A 26581-nucleotide genomic window follows, 5' to 3' on the forward strand; every position below is an offset into this window, starting at 1 on the left:
GCTATAAAACTAAATGATAGCATATTGTTGTCTCTGCAGTGGATGGGGCAGTTTATTTGTTGAAAACAGAGCAGAAAGTTGAGGTAAACTGCACTTAAGCACAGACAAGAGTTTATAAGTAGTATTGAGGAACAAAATAAAAAGAGACAAAGACAAGAATCTTTTTATATTATAAGGTTGTGCTCAAGATGCAACTCCTCTGCAAACCACGCTAGTTGTATTGTCTAAAGTAGGTTTATCCTCATTTCAATTTACCTTTAACTCGTTTCAGATTGAGTTGATATTGGTTGTACCTTTTTTTTTGTTATCACATAACCATCAACAAGCTCATTAATTTGCCTTGCAGTGACAGCTTTCGCTAAATTAAAAACTAGCTGGTGTTGGTGCTGAGGAGCTGTTGCACTTGCATTATTATCCTTCTCAATGAGCCACCAGTGAAGAGGTGCTTCTTCAGATTTGAAGTAGAGCTCCAACAGACACTTATCACCCAGGAACGATTTGCATTTCAGTCAGTCGACTTACATGCGACTCATTTATTTCACCAGCAGAATATAATTAGAGTTCGGTAGCTAGGCTCTAAACGTGTTACATGGAAAAGTGGGGAGTGATAAATAAATATCCTCCCAGAGCCTGCAGGTGGATGCTGGGTTGGTGGAGGGGTTGAGGGCAGCTGCAGCACTAACATGTCAGTTTTTGATGTGATTTTGATGCAGTCCAGCTCAAGTTACTTGGACCTACTAGCTTTCAGGGCTTTATGGCTGTTGTTATTGTTTTTTCCTCAAAAACGTGCATTCAAAATAATGCAAATAATTCCTAAACGTAAATGTAAGTTGCACGTGGGCTATGATAGCAGCCTGTTCAGCTACTGGACATGTAGAGGGAGAGAAATAGAAATGTATGTGTCAGGTTTTTCTCTTTTCTTGACAATAAAAGGTTAAAAGGAGCAACAGTAAAAAATTAACTATGATAAGTTGCTCATTTGAAAATTGAACTAAAGGAAGCGCTTTAACTCGTTACACACAAACAGTAATCTGTTCATAATTAGGGACATTTTTACTTGTTTTTGTTGGCTCACATGGACCTGCGTACTGCTGCAGAGCTCCTCTTCAAGCCCTTCAGTTTTTTCATCAGCTTACTGAGTGCGTATACTGAATATAGAGTATAGTGTATCTGTGTGTATGTATGTCTGAAGTTCAGTTTCCCTGCTGATAGTCCTGTGACTCGGCTCTGCTCCTTGCCAGCCTCCTTCGCATCTTCCTTGACCTCCTTCATACTTTGTCTAATGAAAAACCTTCTGCTTTGTGTGTCCCTGTCTCCCTTACACACACACACACACACACACACACACACACACACACACACACACACACACACACACACACACACACAGACACATAATCATGTAAACACACAGAACCCTGCACCCACATTGACAGAGATATATTTGCAGACACAAGCTCTTGGTGCACACACACCCACACACACAAAGCACATGAACACACATGGATAAGACGCTCAGAAATCCTGCTAACAAAAAACATATACTTGCATAAAGTGCACATACACACACTAGTCCCACGACTCCACGTCTGGGAGCAAAGAGACGTCTTTAAAAAGCCAGTCCTCTGGTCCATCTCCACAGAGATTTCATTTCCCTTCTCCCTGCAGCAGTCGGTCACAAAAACACGATTTTTCTCACTGATGATTTTAGAGTAAAAAACCCCAAATGAAAAATTCATCAAATTGGAAGAGAAGTCCACGATTTTTTTTCTTTTCCTTTCTTTTTTTTTATTGAAGAGGAAGGTGTGTGTGTGTGTGTGTGTGTGTGTGTGTGTGTGTGTGTGTGTGTGTGTGTGTGTGCATATTAGTGTGTGCAACATGAAATGGGAGTAATGCACCTTTTCTGTGTCACTGCTAATGTCGCATGTTGCAAGAACCTCCAGAGGGCTGCAGTCTATACACACACACACACACACACACACACACACACACACACACACACACACACACACACACACACACACACACACCTACATGCATTCATAAACATCATACAAGACTAGACATACTCACATATTATTATACATGTAGTACACACTAACGGATACACGCTACACATGCCCACTCGTATTGCACACACACACACACACACACTCGTGCATGTGCACCCTTTCTGTCATATTCCTGCTCAGCATCATGGGAGTTCCGGCTCTTCTACTCTGAACATGAAAGCAGGAAGCAGTACATTTATCTGCTGTTAAAGTAAAGTGACGGAAATCAATTTGGCTTGTCATAACCCACACTCACATAGATACTAACACATATATAAAAAGTGAATGCGCGTGCATGTGTGTGTGTGTGTGCATGTGTGTGTGCTAATGCGGAGGAGCAGAGGTTGACCTCAGGCTACCAGCTAATTAAAACTGTTCCAGAGAAATAAGGGAGGGAGAGAAAAAAAGAGAGGAGAGAAGGAAAACACAGAGAAAGAGGAGTAGTTAGAAAAGAGATTGAAAAGAACGAGACACGGGGAAGAAGGAGGAAGAGATGAGAGGAAAAAGACCAGGAGGGAGAGGGAGAGAGGGCTTTCTGAGGTTTTTTTTTCAGTTTTTGGTGGAGTTCTGACTTGAGGAAGAAGAGAGGTTGTTGTGTGGTTTATGGAAAAACCTTTGAGACAAAACTTGTGATTCTGTGCTACATAAACTCTGACACACTAATTTGACTCACAGATGAATAATTTGTTTGTTAATTTATAGAAACATTAAACAGTATTGTTGAAATTAGACACAGAAATATGACTTGGTTGGTGTAAATGCCACAGGATGTCAAATGTAGTCATTCTGTCAGAAGATGTGCACAAAGTGTGCTTTGACACTGGTGCACTGGCTGTCACGCTAGTTGCAGTAAGGCAGTGATAACAGTCCTCTATTTGGTATGAAGTCACAAGTTTGTCAGCAAAGAGATTCACTTTGTAGCTCATTTGGGAGCTTTGTGTTTTACTCTCTTTTCATTCAATAATTGGTTTTGTTTCCACTCACTTTTTCTAACTAGTAGCTGCTTAATTAGTTTTAGCCAGCAAAAGCTATGTGGTAAAGTTTAGGTACCAAAGGCTACTTGGTTAACCTTACAACTTTATAAGCATGCATATTTCTGCTCAAAATACACATTGTTACTCAAAAAAGAATTACGTTACTTTAAAAAAACAAAAAAACAAAGAAATGCATTACGCTACTTAATTACTCCCTGGGGAAAGTAATTTGTTCTTCTTCCCATTTCACTTCTTTTGACTATTGCATTACTCCGTAACATGGCCTGAAATGTATTGTCACATAATTACAGTTACAATTACAACAATATAAACTTTAGGCTACAGTCCCACACACTGACACAAAACCTTATCCTAAGCCAACATCACAAAGCAAATGGGAAAACCAGCTCAAAGTGATCACCACAGTGATTCTGCTATACTGTTGTGACTGCTGGCTGGAGTCGGTATAAACTGATTTTTAACATCACTCTGGGTTTTTCCACTAGCTTTGTGTTAGCATGTTGTTTATGCAGATGCTTATTGTTTAAGCACCAGCAGCAGCAGTTTGCACTTTACCATCCGGCTCTTGCTAATCTCCATTTCTCTACTCCTCAAAAGTTGTAGACTGCTCCATCATTTTTTTCTGCTTATCTGAAATCAGCTGATTGTAGCACAAGTGCAACAGGAAAAACAGGTTTTATGTTTTTTTTTCTCTTACTATCAGCCTATTGTACAGATGCTTGAAGAACGTTTACAATGCAAGCATGTGACATGATTTTAACTCTAATGGGATTAGTGAGTTTAGTGTAGTAGTTATTTCTCTTTAAAAAAGCAACCTGAATACAGAAATGCATTACGTTGTAATGTGCTGCATTAAAAAATGGGGATTTACTGACTTTACTTACTTTGACGCTTCTTCGTCACCTTTATTTTTCAGCACCGTACAGCAGATTGTAGAAAGAAAGAGAGAGGTGGAGAGAGAGGAGTGCGAACAGACTGAGCCACCTGGATGGGTGGAGTAGAGGTGGGAAGTGAGCGAGAAAACAAAGTAGATTGCTGTGAATTTTGAAAGTTTTTTGAGAGCGTCTCCATAGTTTGTTGTATTCACTTTACTTTATGTTTTGTTCAAACAAACCTAATGCCGGTAAAGCTTTATTGAACTGAATTTAATTTAGATACGAGAAGTGGGGTGAGAGCGGGGAGAGAGAGAAAAAACACGGGGCATTCATGTTTTATTCACACAGCAAATATACAATCGATGTCTCTTTATATTATTCATGGTTCATTTTAAATATTTCACTGTCAACAAGCCAATTAGCAGTTTAAAAAGGAAGTGTGTGTATGTGTGTGTTTGCACTTTTTAATGTGTCTCTATGGCTGCGTGTGCTTGTTTGTATGTTTTTCAAGTATTTCCCCATATATTTATATGTGTGCGTGTCTGTGGGTGTGGGTGTGTGTCTGTGGAGGCACATGTGCACCGGTTGTTGTGTATCTGCCCTGCTAAACAGCCTGCCGGGTCTGGGCAAAGGGGAGAGCGTGTCTTGAGGAAGAGGAGGAGAGGAAGAAGGAGGGGAGGAGAATGAGGAGGAGGCGAGCGCACATGTGTGAGTGCGTGTGTTCAGGGGTTGGGGTTTGTAGAAGGAGGAGGAAAGAGTGAAAAGCCTAGATTGAAGTTTGATATGTTTGTTCTCTCCCCCCTTGTCCCACATACATGTCCCCATGGAGCTCAGAGAAGGAAAGCAGGATGATGTATGTGTGTTCGTGTGTGTTGATGTTTATGTGCGTGTCAAACACAGCAACACAAGCTCAAAGAGGGGGAAAAAAAAATGAGCCAAAACAGATCAAGATAAACAGATAAACAGATGGATTGAAATAGACAGACTGACAGCAAGATGGGGAAAGATAAGAGAGAGGAGAGGGCACAGAGTTAGAGAGAAGAAGACAGTGGGAGATGAGTTTAGAAAAATCATACTTGCTCACAGATGTGCACACACACCCCCACGCACACACAACAGCAGTGCCGATTGATTGACAGAGACCGACAGACACGCCTACAGACTGAAAAAAGGATGAGCGGAAAGAGAGTGACAGAGGGAAAGGGAAAGACAGAGAGAGACGCAGTGATCCACAGCCAGATACAAATTGAAGCAGACAGCGAAGAGACAAACAAAAAGAAAGACAGACAGATGGACCGAGCGACAATCACTGGCTCTGTTTGTCCGTTCGCGTCCTCGGCTGCTCGGTTAAACGTGTTGTGACCAACTGGTTTGGTTTAAGTAATGACCTGAAACATTTGGATGGTAACTGTAGTGTCAGTTTTGCCTACAGTGTGCCTCAACAGCAATGATTCATGTGAAAGCCCATTTCACGAGAGCTGCCACATTTGCTGTTATAAAACTTTCAGTGTTGGGTAATGCCTTTTTCAGGGAAATCATCTGGAGCACAAGAAATGAACAATTTTCTGTTTATTTGTTTCTGAATATGTGGGAGAACGCAAGAGGCAGCCACCCCGGTCTCATGAGCCAAAGTAGAAATGCTTTAAAATGAAAAACGGAAAATTGCCTAATTTCTGCTGCAGAGTTCAGGGGCACATCCTTCAAAGTCAGCATTTCTTCACTGATAATGTCCTGAGAAGTCACCAAGGTCTGCCCAATTTCACATGCTTGTTTTTATGTGGGGTTCATGAGGAAGGAACGCAGAAATCAAACATGCAAATACAATGTTTATTCATAGTGAAGATGGCTATGATAACGGATAAATGAAGACCAGTTGACTCAGCTGAGGATAAGCTCCCAGCTATCGAGAGATCCCCTGGTACCTATGAAAAGGATGATAGACAGCAAAAGTGAACAAAGGAGGACAACTGGTGGCATGGAAACCAGAACACATTGTTGCATTGGCCAATTAGACAATTTTTAGGTGTATGAGAAGGAAGGATGAAGTTCGGTCCTGCTTCTGAATTTTTAATTCAGTTATTTTCAATTTGGACCAATGTCTTTGTCACCTATGAAATCAAATCCAAATGACAGGGATTAAGAGTGCTTTGGACTATGTACAGTCCCTACAGTAAATGCACCATAAACTATACCCCAAAACACCTTGTATAAACACAGCAGAATCAACTAGATGTAGTAAAATTAGGTATACTTTTTAAAATATTTCTAAATACAATATGACAGACATACACAGAATTATTGTCAGACATACAGACTGTCAGTCTGAAGGTGATACCTGAACTGTTCCGGCCCCTAAAACTAGCAAGATGATGGCAGTAATGGTATTTCTACATTTTTTGTACACTGAAAATTGCCAGCAAGTCTGATATCAGGCTCATCGGTTTTGCAGAAAAAAACCTCAAAACGAAAGTTCCTCTCAAGTTTCATCAGCAGAAAATAAAACTCCATCTACAGGAAAGCTGTGCAGCAGTCTGAGCTCTGCGATTCTGTCACCGTCTTTGCTCTGAGAGGCTACAGCTGTGCTTGTCCTTCGCTAATGCTGTGATAGTGAGAGAGAGCAAGACCAGCTAGAGCAGTGGTAAAATCCTATTACCTTAATTCTGCCCTGGCAGCAAATTTCACAAAGATCACTTTTAAAAATGTATCTTTCCAAAGACAAACCTCATTCAGCCTTATTATTAAGGCCATGAGCTTCCCGGTGCCCTCGAGACAAATTCTTGAAAATCGGGAGTCCCCTGATGGAGTTGAGCTGCCTGGTCACTTTACCGCATCACTGTTTGACTGACAGATGATCCCTGAGAAACGTAGCCCAGTAATGGAGGAGTACCAAGTTGTCAGAAGCGTTGATCTCACTAAATATTCAAAAAATACAGAAACATTAAAGTTTAATGTTCTTATTTATAATTACATCTCTTTGCCTGACAGTGGCAATGATAGCCTGATAGTGATGCAGGCTATCAAAAAAAGAAAATCGATTACTGAACCCAAATTCTCAATACTGCCTCAACATTGTTCCTAAATAAAGCATTAGACAGTGAAAGCAGAGATTCAGTCAACTCTAACTCCACATTTCAGATATAAAACATATAGTGACACAGTCGAAATTAGCACCCACAGACCTGAAAGAGCCTTTTCATATTTTACATTCTTTGCAATACCGAGATCAGATCTTCAAAGTCTGTAGTAGCAGAGGTATCTTGCACTTACATCAGAGAAAAAAAATGATGAATGTTGAATGCTGCTGGGCTGTGAAGTTCTGACAAAAAAGGGCCTCCAACGCAACAGCAATGGCAAGCTTTCAGACTCTCGCTATGCAGCTCTATTATATCTTTGCATTAAGAAATGAAGGAACTGCAAGTAAAATGTCAGGCAGTCGCCGTGGGAAAAGGAATTTTTGAAATGCAGGGGATCAAAATTCTAATTACACGTCTTTCTATCAGCCGCGCTAAAAAAATAAATAAATTGAATTCACAAACAGACTTTAAAGAAGTGAGTTCTTTTTGCAAGAATGGCATTGTGCTTTTGTGCCAGCGTGAGTGAGCTGTATTTCATGCTTTTATTTTCAACATGCAAACCAAGGAATGCATTTTGCATACTGCAAGCTCCTCTGAAGCATTATACATGGAAGAGACAGCATATATGTTTCTTTTTCACTGAGAGGTCACGGTTTACTCAGAACATCTCACAGAGATGTTCTTAACCTGCAGAACTTTCTTTTTTTACCTCCAGTGAGCATAAAAGTTGACATTTACTTTGGGCTTTTCCAAGAAGTGCTTAGAAGGCAGCGCGGTTCTTGTTCTTTCTGCATTATTGCAGGAACGCCATGAAACTGTACTTACTGACAATTAGAATAGAAACTGCGTGAACATCTTCTCTGTTTGGCAAAGGTAGCTCCAATTTTTCCTCCAACCATTTTTCATCATCATTAAAATGAAAGTATTCTCTGTCCTTGTTTGCAGCTGAGCTTTTTGTCGTCTTGTTCTCAGGGCTACAACGAGGTTATTTCTTTCCTAGCCGTTACACTTCACAGCAGAACCTCATCTCCTCTGCCTCAGTGGAGTTCACTTTACCAATTCTTATTGAAGGGTAAATCACACAGCCGTTGCTGAGCGAGCTTGTTATTTGGATAATGACTAATCTGGCCCCGACTTAATTCCATTCCTCTGATCCGACGTCCAGGTTGGAGTCAGAGGATGTGGCTAATGATGTGGCGGCAGTGTTGTCTGGGAATACACACAGTTTTGCAGTCACTGACTAGCCTTCGTACAGTAAGCACTTATGTGAATGACTTCTCTTTAATGTCATGCACTGACACACTTATTTGGCATTAGGCCCATAAACATTTTTCCCATGCAATTCCTCCCATAAAGAAACTCAGTAAAAACCCATTATCTCGCAATGTCACATTATTTTCAAGTGCTTCAGTGCTTTAAGTAAACTATTTTTATGGCTGTGGCAATACTAAAGACAGCATTAGCCTTAAACATACTGACACGAATGACATATAATGTGGAAGTTGCTTCCATTAATGAACCCTCAGAATTTGTTTTTCTCAACTCTATAAGTCTGCAGATCTTTTTACACACATATAGCTTAGAATTTTGAATTTTAGACTGATTTGGTGTGATTCCAGACTTTCTCAACTTTGTTTAAAGTTGCAGTAGAGTATTATTCATTTCCAAGTTTGTTCATTTGCTTTTGAGAACTCCAACCATCTGAATTGACAGAGGGACTAGGCGGACCACATGTTAGACATTTAGAGACAATACACTGTGCACTCTACCTGCTAACTTTAGTAGCTTAAATGAACCTCGAATAAACCTAAAAACTAACATTTATACTATTGTGAGCTCAAAGTAGTTATTGGTTATTCCATTTTCCCCTATGAAAACCAGAATTAGATCAACTAGTAACCACAGCCAAAGAACTACTCATGAACAAAGCTAACAGGGCTCATGACTTGAACAATAAATTTGACAATTCTTTTTTCTGTTTTGAAGATAGAGAGCGCTTCACATCCAGCTTAGTCTCTGAAGGCTCAATTAGTAGCAGCTACAAAAAGCTTAGCTTCACACTGAAAGCCTCAAGTTTAAAATCATCTTAATTCAGAGGTAGTTTACTATTTTTACATGCTTTGCCATGTTCATTCTTGTACTGTGATATGATAAAATCCAACCTGACCAACAACCTCAATGACATGATTTAAATTTCTTCAATAAAAGGCCTCACAGAAATTTCATGGACAAGCTTTAGATCTGTTAGTCGCCGTTTCAAGTGGTCAAGTGAAAATGCACAGGAAGTGCTTTACCTTCCTGTGGCAAAAATAATAAACCAAAACCGGAAAGTCCACTCATGTTGCACATTCCTCACAAATTAACACTGGATGATTCTCTGACCAATCAGATTTGGTTGAACAGTCAGGCTGGAGAATACACTCCTGTTTGTCTTTGTATACCTATAAGGACCTAAAACCTCACAAGATGATTATGGTTTACTCAGTCCTCATGCTGCTACTCTGAACCCCAACATAAAGTCTTAACCCTCACACAGCCTTTCAAAAAAGGTGAAGAATGACTAAAATGTTCTCACTTTCAAAAAATGTCCTAAATCATAAAGTCTCCAGTGGGTCCTCACAACTCTAGAAGTGCCAGAGCGCGCGCGCGCGCACACACACACACACACACACACACACACACACACACACACACACACGCTCATATTCATCCATGCGCTCGGTCTAATTTGTATCGAATGCAACATTCACAGCATTGACCTGCTCACTCAAATGCACTCACACTCACAGACACATACACACAAATATAATTTCCCCCTCCACTCATACACTGACTCACTCTCACGCACACACACACACACACACACACACACACACACACACACACACACACACACACAATTGCCCTCCTCTTCTCACATGCTTTTTCACTCCGTGCTCATTTGGTGATGTTAATGCTAGCAGACATGTACAGTGTGCTCTAACAGCAGAGGGAGGGGAGGGTGTGTGTGTCCGCTTGTGTGTGTTCGAGCATGTGCGTATGTCAGTGTGCGTACGTTTGTGTGTACTTACCTCTCTTAAAAACCAATTAACGGCGCACAGCAGCAGACACCCCCCTCCTCCAAATGAAGAGGTGAATTAAACATCACCAAGACCAGATGGAAAGAAATCAGAGAGAGAAAGAGAGAGGGATGAATAATTGAAGACAGGGGATCATAAAAAAGTGGGAAATAAAACTGAAATAAGAGATGAAATGAAATGTAAGAAAGCAGAAGTCAATTAGAGAGACTGAGAGAGAGCTGCGGGGAGAGGCAGATAGGAAGACAGGGGAGGGATTGTTGCCAGTGTGTGTGTATGTACTTTTGCATATGTACAAGTGTTTTTATATATGTGTGTACTTGTGTGTGTGCATGTAAGTGTGGGTTTGCAGCCTGCTTTCTGCAAAAGAGTCAGACTAATACAACACAGTTGTTTGAAGTCAACAGCAGCTTAACCAAGCTGGTTGCAGTACGGTCATGATTAGCCTAGTACTTTTTTGACTAAGCTAAATTTCAGTAAAACTCTGTCACCACTGTGCATGCTACATGTGCTTCTATGTATGTGTGTAGGTCATTTTACGTGCACGAGAGTGAGAGAACAACCTGTGAACCCGGCGCCAGTTTACCAAAAGAGATTTGTCAACACTGCTGAGACACAGATCATAAATGCTGCTGCAGTCACATTTCTCAAATGGTTATCGTTCAAAGAAATTGCAGATGAATTTGAATTCTCTTTTATTAAACTGAAGAGAGGGGAGGAAGAAGTATTTGTTTCTTTTAAAATCTTGACACATCTGTGATGAGAAGAAACCAGCATGTACTGAGCAGCTAAGCTTTGTCTCCTGTGGTGTTCTCTACAGTTGTCTGATTGAAGGTAAATGAATTAAAAGCTAAAAAACTTTTACCTGAAAAACAATAAACTGAAATAGTTTTAGATTGCATTTCATTTGAGTAGTGAGGTTAAATGTTTTTATCTGACTATATTTGTACTAGTTGACTATAAATACATAAAATGTTCATATTTTAAAAGAAAAAAGGGTAAAGATACACAGTGGTGCACATTTGTTAGTTAAAAATATTTGTATTAACTGCCTGTTAGTAGAAATATCTAATCAGCCAATCACATGGTAGCGACTCTATGCATTTAGTCATGTAGTCATGGTCAAGGTAACCATTTGAAGTTCAAACCGAACATCAGAATGAGCAAAATTCCAACTGATTTAAGTGACTTTGACCATGGCATAACTGTCACACAGACAGACATAGGCTGGTCTGAGTATTTAAGAATCTGCTGAGCTTCTGGGATTTTCCCACACAATCAGCTCTAGAGAATCATCTATAAAAAAAAGAAAGCATGCAGTCAGTAGCATTTCTCTGGATGAATATTCTTGTTGATGTCAGAGGTCAGAGGAGAATGGCCAGTCTGTTTTGAGCTGATAGGAAGGCAACAGTTACTCAAATACCACTGATTACAACCAAGGTATGCAGAAGAGCATCTCTGAACACCAACACTTTGAACCTTAAAGTAAATGGGCTCGAGCAGGAGAAGACCACACTGTGTGCCACTCCTGTCAGCTAAGAACAGTAAACTGAGCCTGCAGTTCACCAAAATTTGATAGTAGAAAATATGTAGAAATAGAAGGTCTCATTTCTGGGCTGTCATTGGTTGTCACAAAGGTTAAATAATCTCAACCTGTTTTCTTGAACATGAGTTCACTCTATTCAAATGGCCTCCACAGTCACCAGATCTCAATTCAATAGAGCACCTTTCAGATATGGTGGAATGGCAAATTTGCATCTGCGAGTTTTTGCAAATCTGCAGGAACTGCGTGATACTATCATGTCAATATGGAACAAATTCTTTCCCAGCACTTTGTTGCATCTATGCCATGACATTCTATGCCAGGTCAAGGTCACAATGACCTCACAAAACACATTCTTGGCCAGTATGCAATAAGTCATAAATTAATTAAGGCCAAAGGTGTGTTATATGACTCCATCCATTCTCCACTTATCAGGATCGCAGGGGCCTGGAGGCTATTTCAGCTGTCACGCGGCGAGAGGCAGGGTACATCTTGGACAGGTCACCAGGGTTTACACATAGAGACAGACAACCAGTTAACCTAACCTCACTAATTTCATGTCTTTGAACTATGTGAGGAAGGAAGAACATGTAAAGTGCACACAGAAAGGTCAGGTAGTGGAGTTGATAGTGGAGTTAGCACTGTAAACGCCATATATGAGCCCTTATATGAGACCAGTAATGACAAATACGCATGAAAATGTTCCGCCATAAAAGCTGCTGGTAGCTGTCAGTTACTTTCAAGGGCACTGCAAATGCAATATTTTTCTCTTCTCTGTACTAAACTAGTTAAAATAAAAAAATATCAAAAAGGAAAATGTCAATTTATTGTTGGAACAACTAAAAAGGGCTACCATTAACTAATACTAAGAGTAGTGAATCATCTAATCAAATGAATATTGTTTTTAAACCATGCAGTTTCTGATCTTTATTTATCCCGACTGCTGAAGATAATGGGCCTTTTCTTATTTATTCTGTTTGGAGTATAACTGGTTCCATTTTAGTACTTTATGATAACTCTGTAACTGCATTTTGCGGTTTATACAAATTTAACATTTTCTGTATGCTGTATTCAGATTTAAAGTCATCTACAGCAGGATTTCAGTAAATACAAACACTTCATTTCCTTAAAGTTTTATTCTGAAACATTTGCACGAAATGAAAACCGAAACTGATTTTTATAGTTGATAGGCGTTGGGCATTTACCAGAGAAAAAGTACAGTAAGGAAAAGTAGGGAAAAGTAACCGACCTACTAAGAAAAACACACACATAAACATATCTATGGACAACAGCGAGAATTCTGTATTGGTTGATAAAGTTGGTCAGAAAGAAAGAGTTCATGATGGTAAATGGCCTGCATTTGTATAGTGCTTTACATAGTCCCTAAGGACTCCAAAGCGCTTTACACGTTCAGTCATCCACACACACATTCACACACACTAGTGATGGCAAGCTACGTTGTAGCCACAGCCACCCTGGGGCGCACTGACAGAGGCAAGGCTGCCGGACACTGGCGTCACCGGGCCCTCTGACCACCATCAGTAGGCAACGGGTGAAGTGTCTTGCCCAAGGACACCACGACCGAGACTGTCCGAGCCAGGGCTTGAACCGGCAACCTTCCGATTACAAGACGAACTGCCAAGTCTTGAGCCACGATCGCCCCATGATGATGAGTCAGATGATTTTCTGATCTTTTCCATGATGCCAGTGTAACATTTAGTCATCAGCTGTAGTTGAATGATGTATTTGAACATGTGACTGTGGTGACCAAGCATCAGAAATGAGCAACAAATCATGGGTGTGGACATGCATGCTTACCATTGGTGTAAGGTGTGTAATAAAACAGGTTGCCAGCTTGTTACAGGACTAACACAGAGAAAAACAACTATTCATGCTCACATTCACACCTATGGTCAAATTGACTGTAGAATCACCACTTAACCTAACATCCATGGCTCTGAGCTGTGTGATGAAGCCAGAGCACCTGGAGTGAACCCACAGAGTCACAGGAAAGACCTGCAAACTCAACTGTAATTTGACAGTTGATTGGATAGTGACACTCATCTTTAGTGTCTCCCTGTTCCTTCAGAGTGTTCACTACACGTGTCATACCAGTCTAGACAGACATGGATGGAAAGTGCAACTTGAGTAGGCTGATTGGTGTGATGTGCTGTTTCTATCTATTCATCCATCCACTATATTCTACTTATCCTTGTCAGGGTCATGTGGGTACTAGACCCCTATCCCAGCTACCACAGGGCGAGAGGTGGGGACACCCTGGACAGATCGCCAGCCTGACACAGAGCTAACCCAGAGAGACAGACGACCATTCGCACTCAGATTTCTTTAAGAACAAACAAAGTGAATGAAAATGTAAAAAGAGCAAAAAATGCCCAGAAACTGCTCTGTGTTGAGAAGGCTCATGACCTGTTGTAGTTGTAAGTATGCAGTTTCTATCAGTGGTTTTAGAATCCTCTTCAAGCTTATTAACACTGAGTTTCTTATTATAAGCAATCATAAATCATAGCCAAACTACAAATGATAGACCAGAATTCTAATAGATTCAATTGCCTTTTAAAACTATTCTTGAAACAACCACATTGTGCTATGATAAACAGTTCCCCTGTAATGTTCCTATCCCTTTATTCATTCAGATGTTCTGTCTGTATATTCTTTGGCAGCGTAAATGTAGACTAGTACGGTGCCAAAAATGAAAAGAAAAACAAACAATGGAATTTAAAGGGAGCGGGAGCCAGAGGAGGATCATGTTATTGGGTGATCCCTAAAATCTAGAAGCTCAAGAAAGATCCTTAAAGTGATTTTCAAGTAAACAGATAAGTCAATTGTTTTATGAATGTAAGCCAATAACTGGGGAAGAAAGATGCGTGTGTCTGTGTGCGTATGTGCATGTGCAAGTGTTTTTGGCAGTGTAATTGTGTATATTTGTGTGCGTGTGATTGGTGCCTGTGCTTTTGTAAGTACGCTCATGTGCTCATGAATCTTGCGCGCATTACTTTTTTGGAGTGCCCTTGTGTGTGTTAGAGTGTGCGTTTCTATATCTACGCATCGGTAACTGCCCCTGTGAGTGCGCGTGTGATTTCCAATAACTGCTGGGTTTGCTCAGCATCACCTCTACGGTTGGTTTCACGCTGCTTCTCTGTTCTGCTGGAGGTGTTTGTGAGGAGAAATAAAAGCAGCATTTGGTGGTGGGGGGCACTGGGAAATCACGGAGCTACTGTTTACAGCAAACACACAGCAAAAACCGAGACACACAGCGGCAAAGTTATGATCTCCGTGTCTGTCCCGCTGTGTCTGTCTCGCCAAGTCCTTTTCTGTCTCTCTCTGTCCGCTCTCGTGTACGTCTCTGTCAGTTAAATGCTGTGTGCTTTGGGGGCATAAATGTTACATAAATTATATTTCCAAAACATCAAATAAACAAGGATGCAGTAAGCATATCAACCCACAGGAATGATGCAGTCGCCCCTCACGGCCAATCAGAAACAAACAGGTCGCTGTATTCATGACCTTTGTTTGTAAATGACTGGAGGGAGACATGGCTTTGTAATGTGACAGAAAAATCTTTTCTGTAGTTGCTTTGTGTGCCAAGCCTTCCTATATACTGCAGGCTAAATGTACTATAGATGCACAGCATTTCTATAAAGAATATAACTATAGCTAAAACAGAGATTCGTCTCTAACTGTGGCTGTGTAATATCTCTCTCATACATTATCAGAGGAATTTTTCAGGTAATAGTTCAATTACCACGTCTGTGTTGTAGGTATTTGATTAGTTTTGATAACTGAAACATTCAAACGTTCACATGAAAGGAAGTTATTCTAGGTTTCAGCCTGTAGCTTGAAGGTTGTGAATTTCTGGACTCTACAGGTCAATAATAGAGCCATAATTTTGTCAGACATCAAATATTTGGCAAAGTAATACAGCACTTTGCTTGTTAAGGCCCAAAAGCATTTTGAGTGGTAAATTAAAATATACGGCAGTGTAGATGAATTATTTCTAAAACTATGGAAGCATAAAAAATGTATTTCAGACATGACAATGATGTCTTTTAGACCATTTAAAAAGTGTAATGCACCAACTAACTTACTGTCATGATAGCTTAAATACGCTTATGTGATGTCTCACTGTCATAGATGACAGAGGCAGAGCACCTACCCCAGTAACTACTCAGAAAATTATTACACGTTTTCTTCTTCTCTCAGTGTTATGATTTTATATATTAGTCTTATAAGCTACTAATATCACATAAATGCCTGGAGAGTTTATTACGAGTCATAATTTTTCTCCGAGTACTGGATGTTAGCCATCTATATGCTGTTTAATTTCTTTTTGTTACTTCGCACACATGCACACAAACACTTTCTTTTTCCTTTTCTCTCTTTGAGGTGAACACCTTTTTTTGACTCTTCCAGCCACACTTTGCCCTTTGCTGCCTTTTTCGGAAATGGCAAATATATGCGTGCGGTGTACACAACACAACAATGACAGCTACGCATGCAGGCATGCGTGTAAACACGAACAATGCTTTCGCATACACACGTAGACACAGCGTGCTCTCTCTCCTGAGTGAGAGTGGTGTGTGGTAGTTGAAATGGGAGCGAGCCATAGCCCAGAGGCAGAGCTGGGCCATGAATACAAGGAAAGGGTCAGCGTGGCAGTTTTTGGGGTGGGGGTTAGAAGCATGAATGCTTCAGGGTGTGGAGATGTGCAGTTTAGGGTTACAAACCTCACAAACTGCCTTTTCATTTCTACATTTGCTTGTAGGAAATTGCATTTGGCCTCTGATGGCCACCTTGGAGGTCTTCGCTGTTTGGAATCAGCAGCTGCATTCCTCAGGGAGTACTGTGACCATGTCTAATAAGATGACAAGACATCCCACTTTAAAGTCAAGGCAGTTAAAATGTCAGCCGATTTCTTCTTGTTACAAAGACTTCCTTCTTTTTCATATTAACTCAAATTCCAAAAAGAAGAGCGCTGCATGAAAGTTATGATTTGATATGAGTGAGCAGTGTTATTGTTTAGCTCACAGGAGAAGAGAGAGCGCTGAAAAGTTGATTGCTGCCTGAAATTCCAGTTTTGTACATTCTTGTCAGCTGCACTCAGCCTATTTCTTTTTTTATCCTTGAGCTAATCAAAAACCTGTGAACTGCACTCGGAATAAGAAGTTATGTGATAGATTCATTTGTGCTTATCACAGCAAAGACAACTGAGCAAAAAGGGATAGTGGCAAATATTATATGGGGACACACACCTGTACTGTGCAGCAGCGCTGACACCAAGTCAGGTTACTTATTTCACTGCCAGCTGTCAAAACTGCAGAAGAGTTGCAGTTTTATTACAGGTACTACGGTTTCTTGATATTTTTTTTTAATAGTAAACGTCTTTTTCTAAGGAACACTGCATTCATCGTTTGGTGGTTGTGTAGATTACGACTGTGATTGTCTGTGCAGAGCAAACTTTTGGCCGCACTCCTTCCTAAAGTAAATCAATGGGCGGACGAAATTTATGACTTTCACAAAGGAGACTACTGTCCATTTCTTAAACCTTTTTTAACCGCTAAAGTAATCATTCCCTAACCTTTTGGAAGTGGTCATTTCAACCCAAACAGCACACTTTTTAAACTTCTTTCTAATCCTTTGTTAAAGTCTTTGGTTGCAGTAAGCAAGGTGCTAAGTCTTTCCTGTACCCGGCACCCCTGACAAAACAAGAGCCATGTGTATTCGTATTGTGTTGTTTCTTTGCAAGTGGCTTTTCATTTGGAGAAAAGATGAGTTTTGAAGTGAAAAAGACAATGAATTCAGTGTTATACAATGACAGCTGTGAAAGGGCTGATGCAGACCACAATACAACATTAAATATGCTCTGAAACATACATCAGCTTTGTGGGAGCAGTCACAATAGACACCAAGGTATAGACCATTTTTCCCTACCATACCTGGGACAGCCTCCATACCACTGTGAGCCTGAACTAGCAGTTATGGATGTATGAATGTATGTATGTATGGATGGCATACAACTACTTATCAAGTCAAGTGTCAAGTGAAGGCAAACATTTCTTATATGGTTAATCACCTGCATAAATGTTCACATGAACCGATGTCCTAGGTTACTCATTATGAAAGTCTATGAATTATTTTACAGTACAAATTCACTGGCAAAAATCGTCCTTGCTGCTCAGCTTCCCCCTTCAGCCTACACTTCTGTGTGAGATTCTAGTGCAGCTCCTCTATTCCAAGTCAGCCACTGAATGTTAATACTTCAGCATTAATGCAAAATGTAGAATTTCTTTATAATACAGAAAGACTTGTACGCTTCAAGTAGAAATTGATAGGGCTAGTTAGATAGTGCTTGTATTGATGTTTAACAAAGCTCAGCCTGAAGGGAAAAAAAGACCAAAGTGAATAAAATATATTAAAGGTATTACGGATAATATGCAAGGGCACTGTGGCTTTTATTGTGAAGCTGGGTCATTATGCAATGAGAATAAAAAAGAGGAAGAGAAGATATGCCCAAGATTATCCCCAAGGGTAATGATGCAGGGATGTAAAGATGAGAAGGAGAGTGAGGAGGAGGCTGAGACAGAAAGAGACAATTGCAGCAGAAAACAGTGGATAGGAGAGAGGGCGAAGAAAAGTGAGAAATATATAAAAAACATGGAAAAAATGTTCATAGATACAGAGAGATAATGAGGGAAATACTGGAGTACTAGAGGGGTAGTGAAGTGAAGCGGGAGAGGAAAGAGAGAGAAGATGGAGGGAGGTGGAGAAACAACGAGCTGGGTCCAAAGAACAAAAGAGAGCGGGATTGAAGAAGCTATAAAAATTGTGCATTGCTGCATTGAAAAAAATACACAAAGAAGGAGAGGAAACGAGGACGGAAAGAGTCAGACTGTATTAAAAGAGGTGGGCTAGTCAAAGTTAAACAGGATGAACTTGGAAACCCTAACAAGAAAAAAGAAAAAGTGATTTGAGGAAAATGTAGAGAGGCTAAAAAAAAGAGCAACACACAAAGCAAATATAAATGTAGAGAAACTGACCACATGTGAAAAGGAATACATGGGGAGTTTGAAAATGGAGAAAATGTTAAAGGGGAGAGAGACAGAGGTGTGTGTATGCTGGTGGAGGCAGCGGGTTGGTGGGGTATCCCGTAGGGTTAATTACATCTCTGTTCTCTGTCTGTACAGCTCTCACTTCTCTGATCTGAATCCCTGCTTCAAGCTGACAAACTGCAGACACACGTATTCAATCCCAAATATGCACACAAATCTACTCCAGGCAGCCACAACTTTAAACCCACTGACGGGTGAAGTTAAAATCTAATGTTCGGCATTAAACTGTGAGATTCCTTGAATACAATTGGATAAAATACTGACATGTGTTACCTACCACTGGCATTGTTGCGAGCAAAAACCCTTCCTGTGATTGCACTGGCCAGTGGTTCTGGCCTCTTCCAACACAACGTTGTGCCCAGCCTCAATGCAAATGCTGCTCTGGAGCACAGATATTAAAGGTATTAACCAAGCCTCCAAAACAAAAACCACAAATGCACACTGCAATTCAAACGCTGCAGGATCCACTGCTAACTTTCCGCTATAGACACTGACAGTCCTTGAGGTCTTAAGTTATTGCCCTGACTGATCAGAACTGTGCTGGTAACAGACTGCACAACATCATACAGGTGGTTTTAATGTTGTGGCTGATCAGTGTATACCCACGCAGTCATACCCACACATTCATGCATTTCACAGCACACAAACAGAAATGTTTGTCTCCTCCTTCATATCTTTCTGTCACTACTTCTCTCTTTCGCTCTCCTACACAGTTACACACAGATTAAACACATCACAGCCAGTCCCGTGAGAACATGTGTTGTTCTGTACAGAGTTATACACGAAGATGAGGGCCTTTGCTCATAATAGCTGTTAATTTTGCATAAATCATGCATAACATGACCCACATGTAAATCACTCAAGTTAGCAGGCACAACCCAGCAGCTCCTTCTTTTTCCACTCAGAAAGAGAAGCAGCTCCCACGTTCGTAGTTTTATTTTAAGGTATTCTGTTTGACTTTCACTTTTTAAGATTAAAGACCTAAGAATGCACATTTTTACAGCCGGGGAACATTATCACCTGTTTTTCAAAGACCAGGTGTGAAAAAATGTGTTTCAATCAGGAGAACTATAGACAAAGAAGATTGCTGTTTTCCTTTTCATTCATTTTTACTTGGTGGAATACATCTTCACACAAGGAAAAAGGAAAAAGACAGAGAGAGAGCAGCGATAAGACCCCAAGTACAGAAAAAGGCAAGAGCAACATGGATTAGATTAGCTATAACATGAAAATTAGGAGATGGAGTCAAGGTGGGTCTCTGGGTGGCTTGCAGCAGTTGTTTAAGAAATTTAAGCAATTTACATATGGCTTGCAAGAACTAACATTAGAATGGATATTTTTGCCTCTGTGCCAGGGTTGTTTAACATATCAGAAGAAATAAAATCCATTAACATTCTATATTAATGTAATAAATCATACTGTATATAAAAGTAGATATGATTTAATTATTTTATTGACCCATGTGGTAAAGGACTGTTTTATCAGAGTCAGTGAAAATAAATTTCTGGGGGTAATAATAGATGAAAAACTTAACTGGAGAGCTCACGTAAGATATATTCATTCCAAAGTATCACGAAGCATTGCAGTACTAAACAAGGCAAAACAGGTATTCAACAGAACATCACTTCATATTCTCTACTGTTCACTGGTTTCACCATACTTAAGCTATTGTGCAGAGGTCTGGGGCAATAACTATAAAACCACATTACATTCACTTTTTACTCTTCAAAAGAAAGCAATTCGAATCATCCACAATGCAGGTTATAGGGAACATACAAACTCACTATTTTTGCAGTCTGAAATATTGAAAATTGACGATATAGTGAAATTCCAAACAGCACAAATTCTATTCAAAGCAAAAAATAAAGAACTGCCAGGTAATATTCAGAGTATGTTTTTTTTGAAAGAAGGAAGTTATAATTTAAGGGGTTTTTGTAACTTCAAAACAATGAAGGTACGTACTACAAGAAAAAGCTTTTGTGTTTCTGTTCAAGGAGTGAAACTATGGAACAAACTGAATATGGAATTAAAGCAATGTCCAAACATAAAACTGTTCAAAAAGAGTTATAAAAATATGATCTTCTCGATCTATAAAGAAAAGGAAAATATTTAAATTAAGTGAATGTCTCTATTTAAAAACAAACAAACAAAAAATTCATGATGTGATATTATAGTATATAGTATATCAGAAATCTGTTCACTATTTTTATTACAAATTATATCAGTAAGGAAGCTGACTAAATATTCACTGATAATTTATGGGACAGGGGTGGGATTAAATAAGTGTATACTTCTTCCCACTCCCTTTCAACATGTAAATTAATCAGAATGTTTTTTTGTATGTAATTTGTATAGTATATTTTTTTTCTCTCATTTCTTTTCTAAATGTACTTGTATATTGTTCACATGTTGAAATAAATTACCAATCAATCAATCAATCAATCAATCAATCTCACCGTTCTAATAATATGCAGTAAAAGTAAACAAACTTTTAAACAAACTCTTAATCTTCTATTATGTAGTGTATGTGATACTGCATGACTCCTTGCACGCACACACATATATATTTTTTCTTTTCTTTGTGCTGGAGCGACTGCTTTCCTGTATGTTCTTTTTTACTATCCCTTTTGGCAACCTTACAAGATGTGCTGAACTTGTGTTGAACTCTGAGTGATCCATGTGTGCACAGTGAGTGATAACAAGAGAGTGGTCGAGTTGTACCATGCACTGAAAATGCAGCACAGCTTCCATATTCTGTGTGTTGCATTTTGATTGATTGTGCAGAAATCTAAGGGCGTCATTGTATCTTCCCCAGTAGATTAATGAGAATTTTAGGGGCTGAAAGTCGAAAGCTGCTTGGATTTTAACTAATGACTGAACTAATTAAAGGTTTTTTTTCCACATTCTGCCTAAAAATGCCAGCGTTTTATGAACAGTTTGCCTTTATTTGAAACTACTGAATACAGAAGTACATGACTCGCAGCACTCTACAACTATGATTACAAAATGTTTTACATTAATTAAGAAGAAATACAGTATACAGGAAAAAAGAGACAAAACAAACTAAAAAGGTGATACACGCTGTTAAATGTTTGCTATTTAAACATGTCATAAGAGCCAAAAGCTTAAAGGAGAATTAAAAAGTCTGAGGATGAGATTTTAAACTCTGATGAAAATTAATAACCTGACCTCCCTTGGGGTTTCTATAACTTGAAGCAAAATAAGAGTGAACACAAAACCTAACAGGTTGTTTAAACATTTGAACTAAGTGGAAAAACTGTCCCTTCTGGAAATAATATCTCAACAAAAAGCACAACCAAGCAACAGCCACTAAGAACGGTGAAGTGTGTTAAGGCAGTTTTTCCCTTAAACTTCAAAATAAATTACACAGCTATCAGCTCACAGTCGCCACAGTTGTCTTCTTGAATCAGCATTCAAAAGGAAAGTTGACGAAACATCAAAGCTCTTCTTGTGAAGTTTTAAAATGTCCTGCCTTCATTAGACAAGCCTTCCACACAAATAACATGACAAGTCATGTAATCCTCCTGACAAATCAGTAAATCGCCCTGTTGTTTGCACCTTTGTGGTTGAATCCCACTGAGATGTGTCCCTCAGAGCCAGGGCTCGCTTTATTAACCAGTTTTGCCTTAATTAGCTAATAGGATTGTTTTAACCATGATCCAAGAACAGAATAGCCCACGGGAAGACAGACGCAAACTCTGTGGAAGTGTGTATATGTGTGCACTTGCACACATATACACACTTCCACAGACTGAGTATGCAACTGCATTTGTGTTAGTGATATAGTGCGTTTGTGCACAACTGCATAAATTGGTTGTTGCATGTGTGAAAAAGCTTCTGTCTCTGTAAGTTTCAGTGTGTTTGTATATGTGTGCTCGTGCACGTTCGTGTGCATGTGTCATCTAAGGCAGCGCAGTCTCCCTCTCTCTCTCTGCCTTAATTAACGTGCCTTCTTGCAAGACTTTCTCCAGAATATGAAACAATTTTACCTGATGATGCAAACGGCTGAAAATAGCGCCGGGTGAGTGCCTCGCCTCCTCACCTGACACTCTCTCTTTAAGCGAGTGCGTTAATGTATGCCTGCGCTACACTTGTAGTTTTCTATCTGTGTATTTTAGTGGCACTGCGATAGCCAAAAGGCTTATTTTGCTGCAGGAAATGTGTGTGTGTGATGAAAAAGAGCAGGCTGTATAACAGCTTGCAATGATGTTCTTGCTACACAAGTGTTCGCTTACACATCCATGCATGTACACACACACTTTTGCACAGAAGCCTCAGTTCAGACCAGGGAAAACCTTAAAAAGGAGGCAAAGAGACAAAACAGAGAGAAAAGACACGGAGGAATGAAAAATATACAGAATTCAAGCAATGGACTCTTGACCAGCTAAAAAGACAATAATAATAATGAACACTATATATGCATGGAGTTCATGTTTATTCCTGTAAGAGAAATTTCACTCAAACCGGGTTCATATTAAAATACACTCATAGTAAAAACACATAATAAAAGAAACAATAAAAAAACCCTATATTCAATAAAAGCACACAACAAATTACCCAGCAACCTCCATATGGACAAACAGAAGTCAATAAGACCAGAGAGGGACTGTGTAGCTCGATACAGTGCAATAAAAATGCCAGCTCATGGCCAGGTCACAGTGAAAGGAACTAAAAAATTGATCCCCCTCTCTGTCCTTCTGTTGCAGTGTGGTGCGTTCGTTTCTCCCAAGAGCCTGCGGACCAGTCGGTGGTGCTGGGAGAACGGGTGGTGCTGTCCTGTGTCGTCTTCAACTACAGCGGCATCGTCCAGTGGACCAAGGACGGCCTGGCACTCGGCATTGGAGAGGGTCTTCGAGGTAAAAAAAAATGCAGCTTCACCCAGCTGCAGAGATCAAAGTGAAGTGAAGAAGGGGAATAACTCAGCTACGGTTTTGGTTCAGTTTGGAGTGTAAGAACCCTGACAAAAGCTATTATGGTTGAAAAGTGTAGGGGTTTTTTAACATTAAGGAAATGAACACTGTACCATGCGAGAGAGAGTTAAGAGTGTGTGAGTGACAATCTGGGCAAAAAGGAGTCCTGTATATCATGCTGAATTAGAGAAAATCCCTCACACTGCTGACAAAAGCAGACGCACATTCACATTTACATTTTAAGCCGACACACACATCCAGAATGACTTACTATGAGTGCAACAGTAGAATATACTTCATTTTAAAGATGAGGAAACATCACAAGCAGTGAAAAGTGAGAGTCAAAGGGTCAAAGCCACAACAGACACCCAGTTTTTTTTTCTGTATACGTGGAATAATCAGACGAAACTCAGAAATGCAAAATCAAAGAATGAGAGGCCAGGAGAAGAATAAGAAAAGCAAAAAATGTCATTCTCAGCTAACCTCATCTTGATTTTCTTCAAAATATGCAAACAAGCTTTTGACCACTGTGGCTTACTGAATGCTCGCATTGCTTATGAATAAGGCTGCTTATAGACCTCTGTCCAGGATAACTTTCAGGTAAAATAAAAGGGAAGAAAATGAGCTGATAGGCTCACTGAAATAGAATTAAGAATGCGCAGCATATCAAGTATTCAGATTTAACATCCATATAACACAATAATCAGGTAACTACCATATCTTTTCACCTTCATCGGCTGTGCATTATTGATTTATACAAATGAAAGTGTTGGAAAGAAAGAGAACTATACAATTATACATAATATACAAACACATAAATAAAAATGCAAATAAGATGATTACTTTTTTGAGAAGTATAGAAAAAAAACAGCATGTAGAAAAAAGAAACTGATGATTTCTAAAAAACCTCCATTCTAACTAACAGTCCATGAAAGCTCTTCTCCATCCACCCATATTCTTAACTGCTTACCCAATTCAAGTTATTGGAAATCAATTGTTTATTGTTTAAGGCTGCAGTTATACATCCCTACAAACCAATTGGTAACTGGCTTGAAATCACTAGCTACTCGTGAAAAATGATTTTTCCCTGGTCATTTGCTAGCAGTTACGGTGAAATTGATCACTAAAATCCCCAGTCCCCAGACTACAGACCAATCAGAGACTCCTTGGTAAACACAGGCAGCTTCGGAAAAACGTGTATTCCCAATCAGCTGGTCGTTGTGGAAAGTTGTTTTGCTGTCGATGGAAAAACATACCTGATAAACACGTGTTTGGTGCTGCACAAAAATCCTTGTTGCTTTTGCCGCTATAGCAGATTGCTGTGATCACAGATAGTTTTTTATGGAAAACGCTGACTGCGAAACCTCGCCAACTGCTCACTTAGCCATAATGAAATTGCGAAAGGTGTCTTCAAGGTAAAGTTGCACCTACTGAAATGCGTTAGCTTCAGCAGTAAGACAACTTTCAAGTGTCAAAAATTAAGAAATACCTTTGACACTTTCATAAGTTTAAAAAAAATATTCTGTGATTATGATTTTTGAGTTTCTCAAACTCACATGTTATGTTAAATGAATAGACTTTTGGGAGTATTGCAAATATACCCTTGCAGTGTAAAATATAAGGTCTAAGCAGTCTGTAGTATTACTGATTTCTACTAGTTAGCCTGGAAGATGTATCAGACCATACCAGCAGGTCTAAAGTGCTGTAGCTGTGGTGATTGTGTATCCAAAATTTAAATGCAGGACGAGTGAAGGAGTCTGTGGAGAAGAACTTTCAGCTGATCCAGGGAAGTTCTGACAAACCTTCAGACTACTCAGCAAAAGGAAAGCAAGTCTTAGCCCAGGCTATGCTTAGCAGTAATCCACGCTGAGGATATTGTTTTGCTGTGGAAAGAGCACTTTCAGAAACTCTTGAATCCCACTAACACATCCTCTGTGGAGGAGGCAAAACTTCAGAAGTAGTGAAGGAGCTCTTAAATTCTCCACAAGAGTCTGAAAGCTCCGGACTTTGTTAAACCGTCTAGGCGAAGATGCATTTTCATGTCGTGTGGAGCTCGGGGACAGCGTCTGTACAACAGGATACCAGAATAAGGGAGTCTGCTATAATTTGTAAGGTAATTGCTCAGCATCCCATGGCTAAGCTCATATATGGTGCTCAAAGGGAGGTTCTGATTGGCTGTTGAACTCTGGACTAAGGATTAATCCTGCTTCACTCCTGCCATACCACATTAGACTAACTCTTCATGCTGGAAGAGTTACTGAGGTGTGATGGAAAAATTGTTCTTCCAGTTTACATGTGTTTTATACATGTGTCAACTGAAGTATCAAGGGATCAGTATTTCACAAAAATGGTACCAGAGCACTTTGGTGGAAAGGGGGTTGAACTGGAAGGTGAAGCTTTCTATTAACCAGTCAGTCTCCTCACCTAGGGTCAAGTTTTGGGTAGTGACTGAAAGAATATAGGCTGCTGAGGTTCTTAGATGCAATGTGAAATATTTGAAAATACCGAGGGGTCTCTGAGAGGACTTGGTTCTCCTTTGCGAAGGGATCGAGTTGAGCCGGTCCCAGGATTTTAATACCATTCTAGCAACTCTGACTGGATGCTTTCACAGCTGATGCTTTCACAGCTGATTTTCCATCTGGTATGTGACCCTGTGATACAAAGGGTAGACCCAAGACAGAAGATACAACTCATCTGACCTGTGGACACATCCGAATCCTTCAGTAGGGGTTGAAAAATGTTTTTAAGGAGAGAAACATTAGAATTTACCTGCTAAGCCTACAACCACCTTGATCCAACTCTGCATAATCCACAGAAAAAGGATAGATGGAAGAAAAACTAACTACACAGCTTTCATTCATTCTGCCATTCAAGCTATTTTAAACAATTTATTGATAAATAGTTAGGA

General features: G+C 39.8%; 1 protein-coding gene across 2 annotated transcripts in view; it reads left to right on the plus strand.

Moving 5' to 3' along the window:
• Nucleotides 1–26581, plus strand: part of kirrel1b (kirre like nephrin family adhesion molecule 1b) — an 81714-nt gene that overhangs the window by 24568 nt on the left and 30565 nt on the right. For both annotated transcript variants that reach the window (XM_026148658.1, XM_026148659.1), the window contains exon 2: nucleotides 23470–23619. In XM_026148658.1, coding sequence (XP_026004443.1) covers nucleotides 23470–23619 — 150 coding nt within the window. The remainder of the gene's footprint in view (nucleotides 1–23469; nucleotides 23620–26581) is intronic.

This window comes from Astatotilapia calliptera, chromosome 18, assembly GCF_900246225.1.
Source record: "Astatotilapia calliptera chromosome 18, fAstCal1.2, whole genome shotgun sequence".
NCBI classification, from domain to species: domain Eukaryota; kingdom Metazoa; phylum Chordata; class Actinopteri; order Cichliformes; family Cichlidae; genus Astatotilapia; species Astatotilapia calliptera.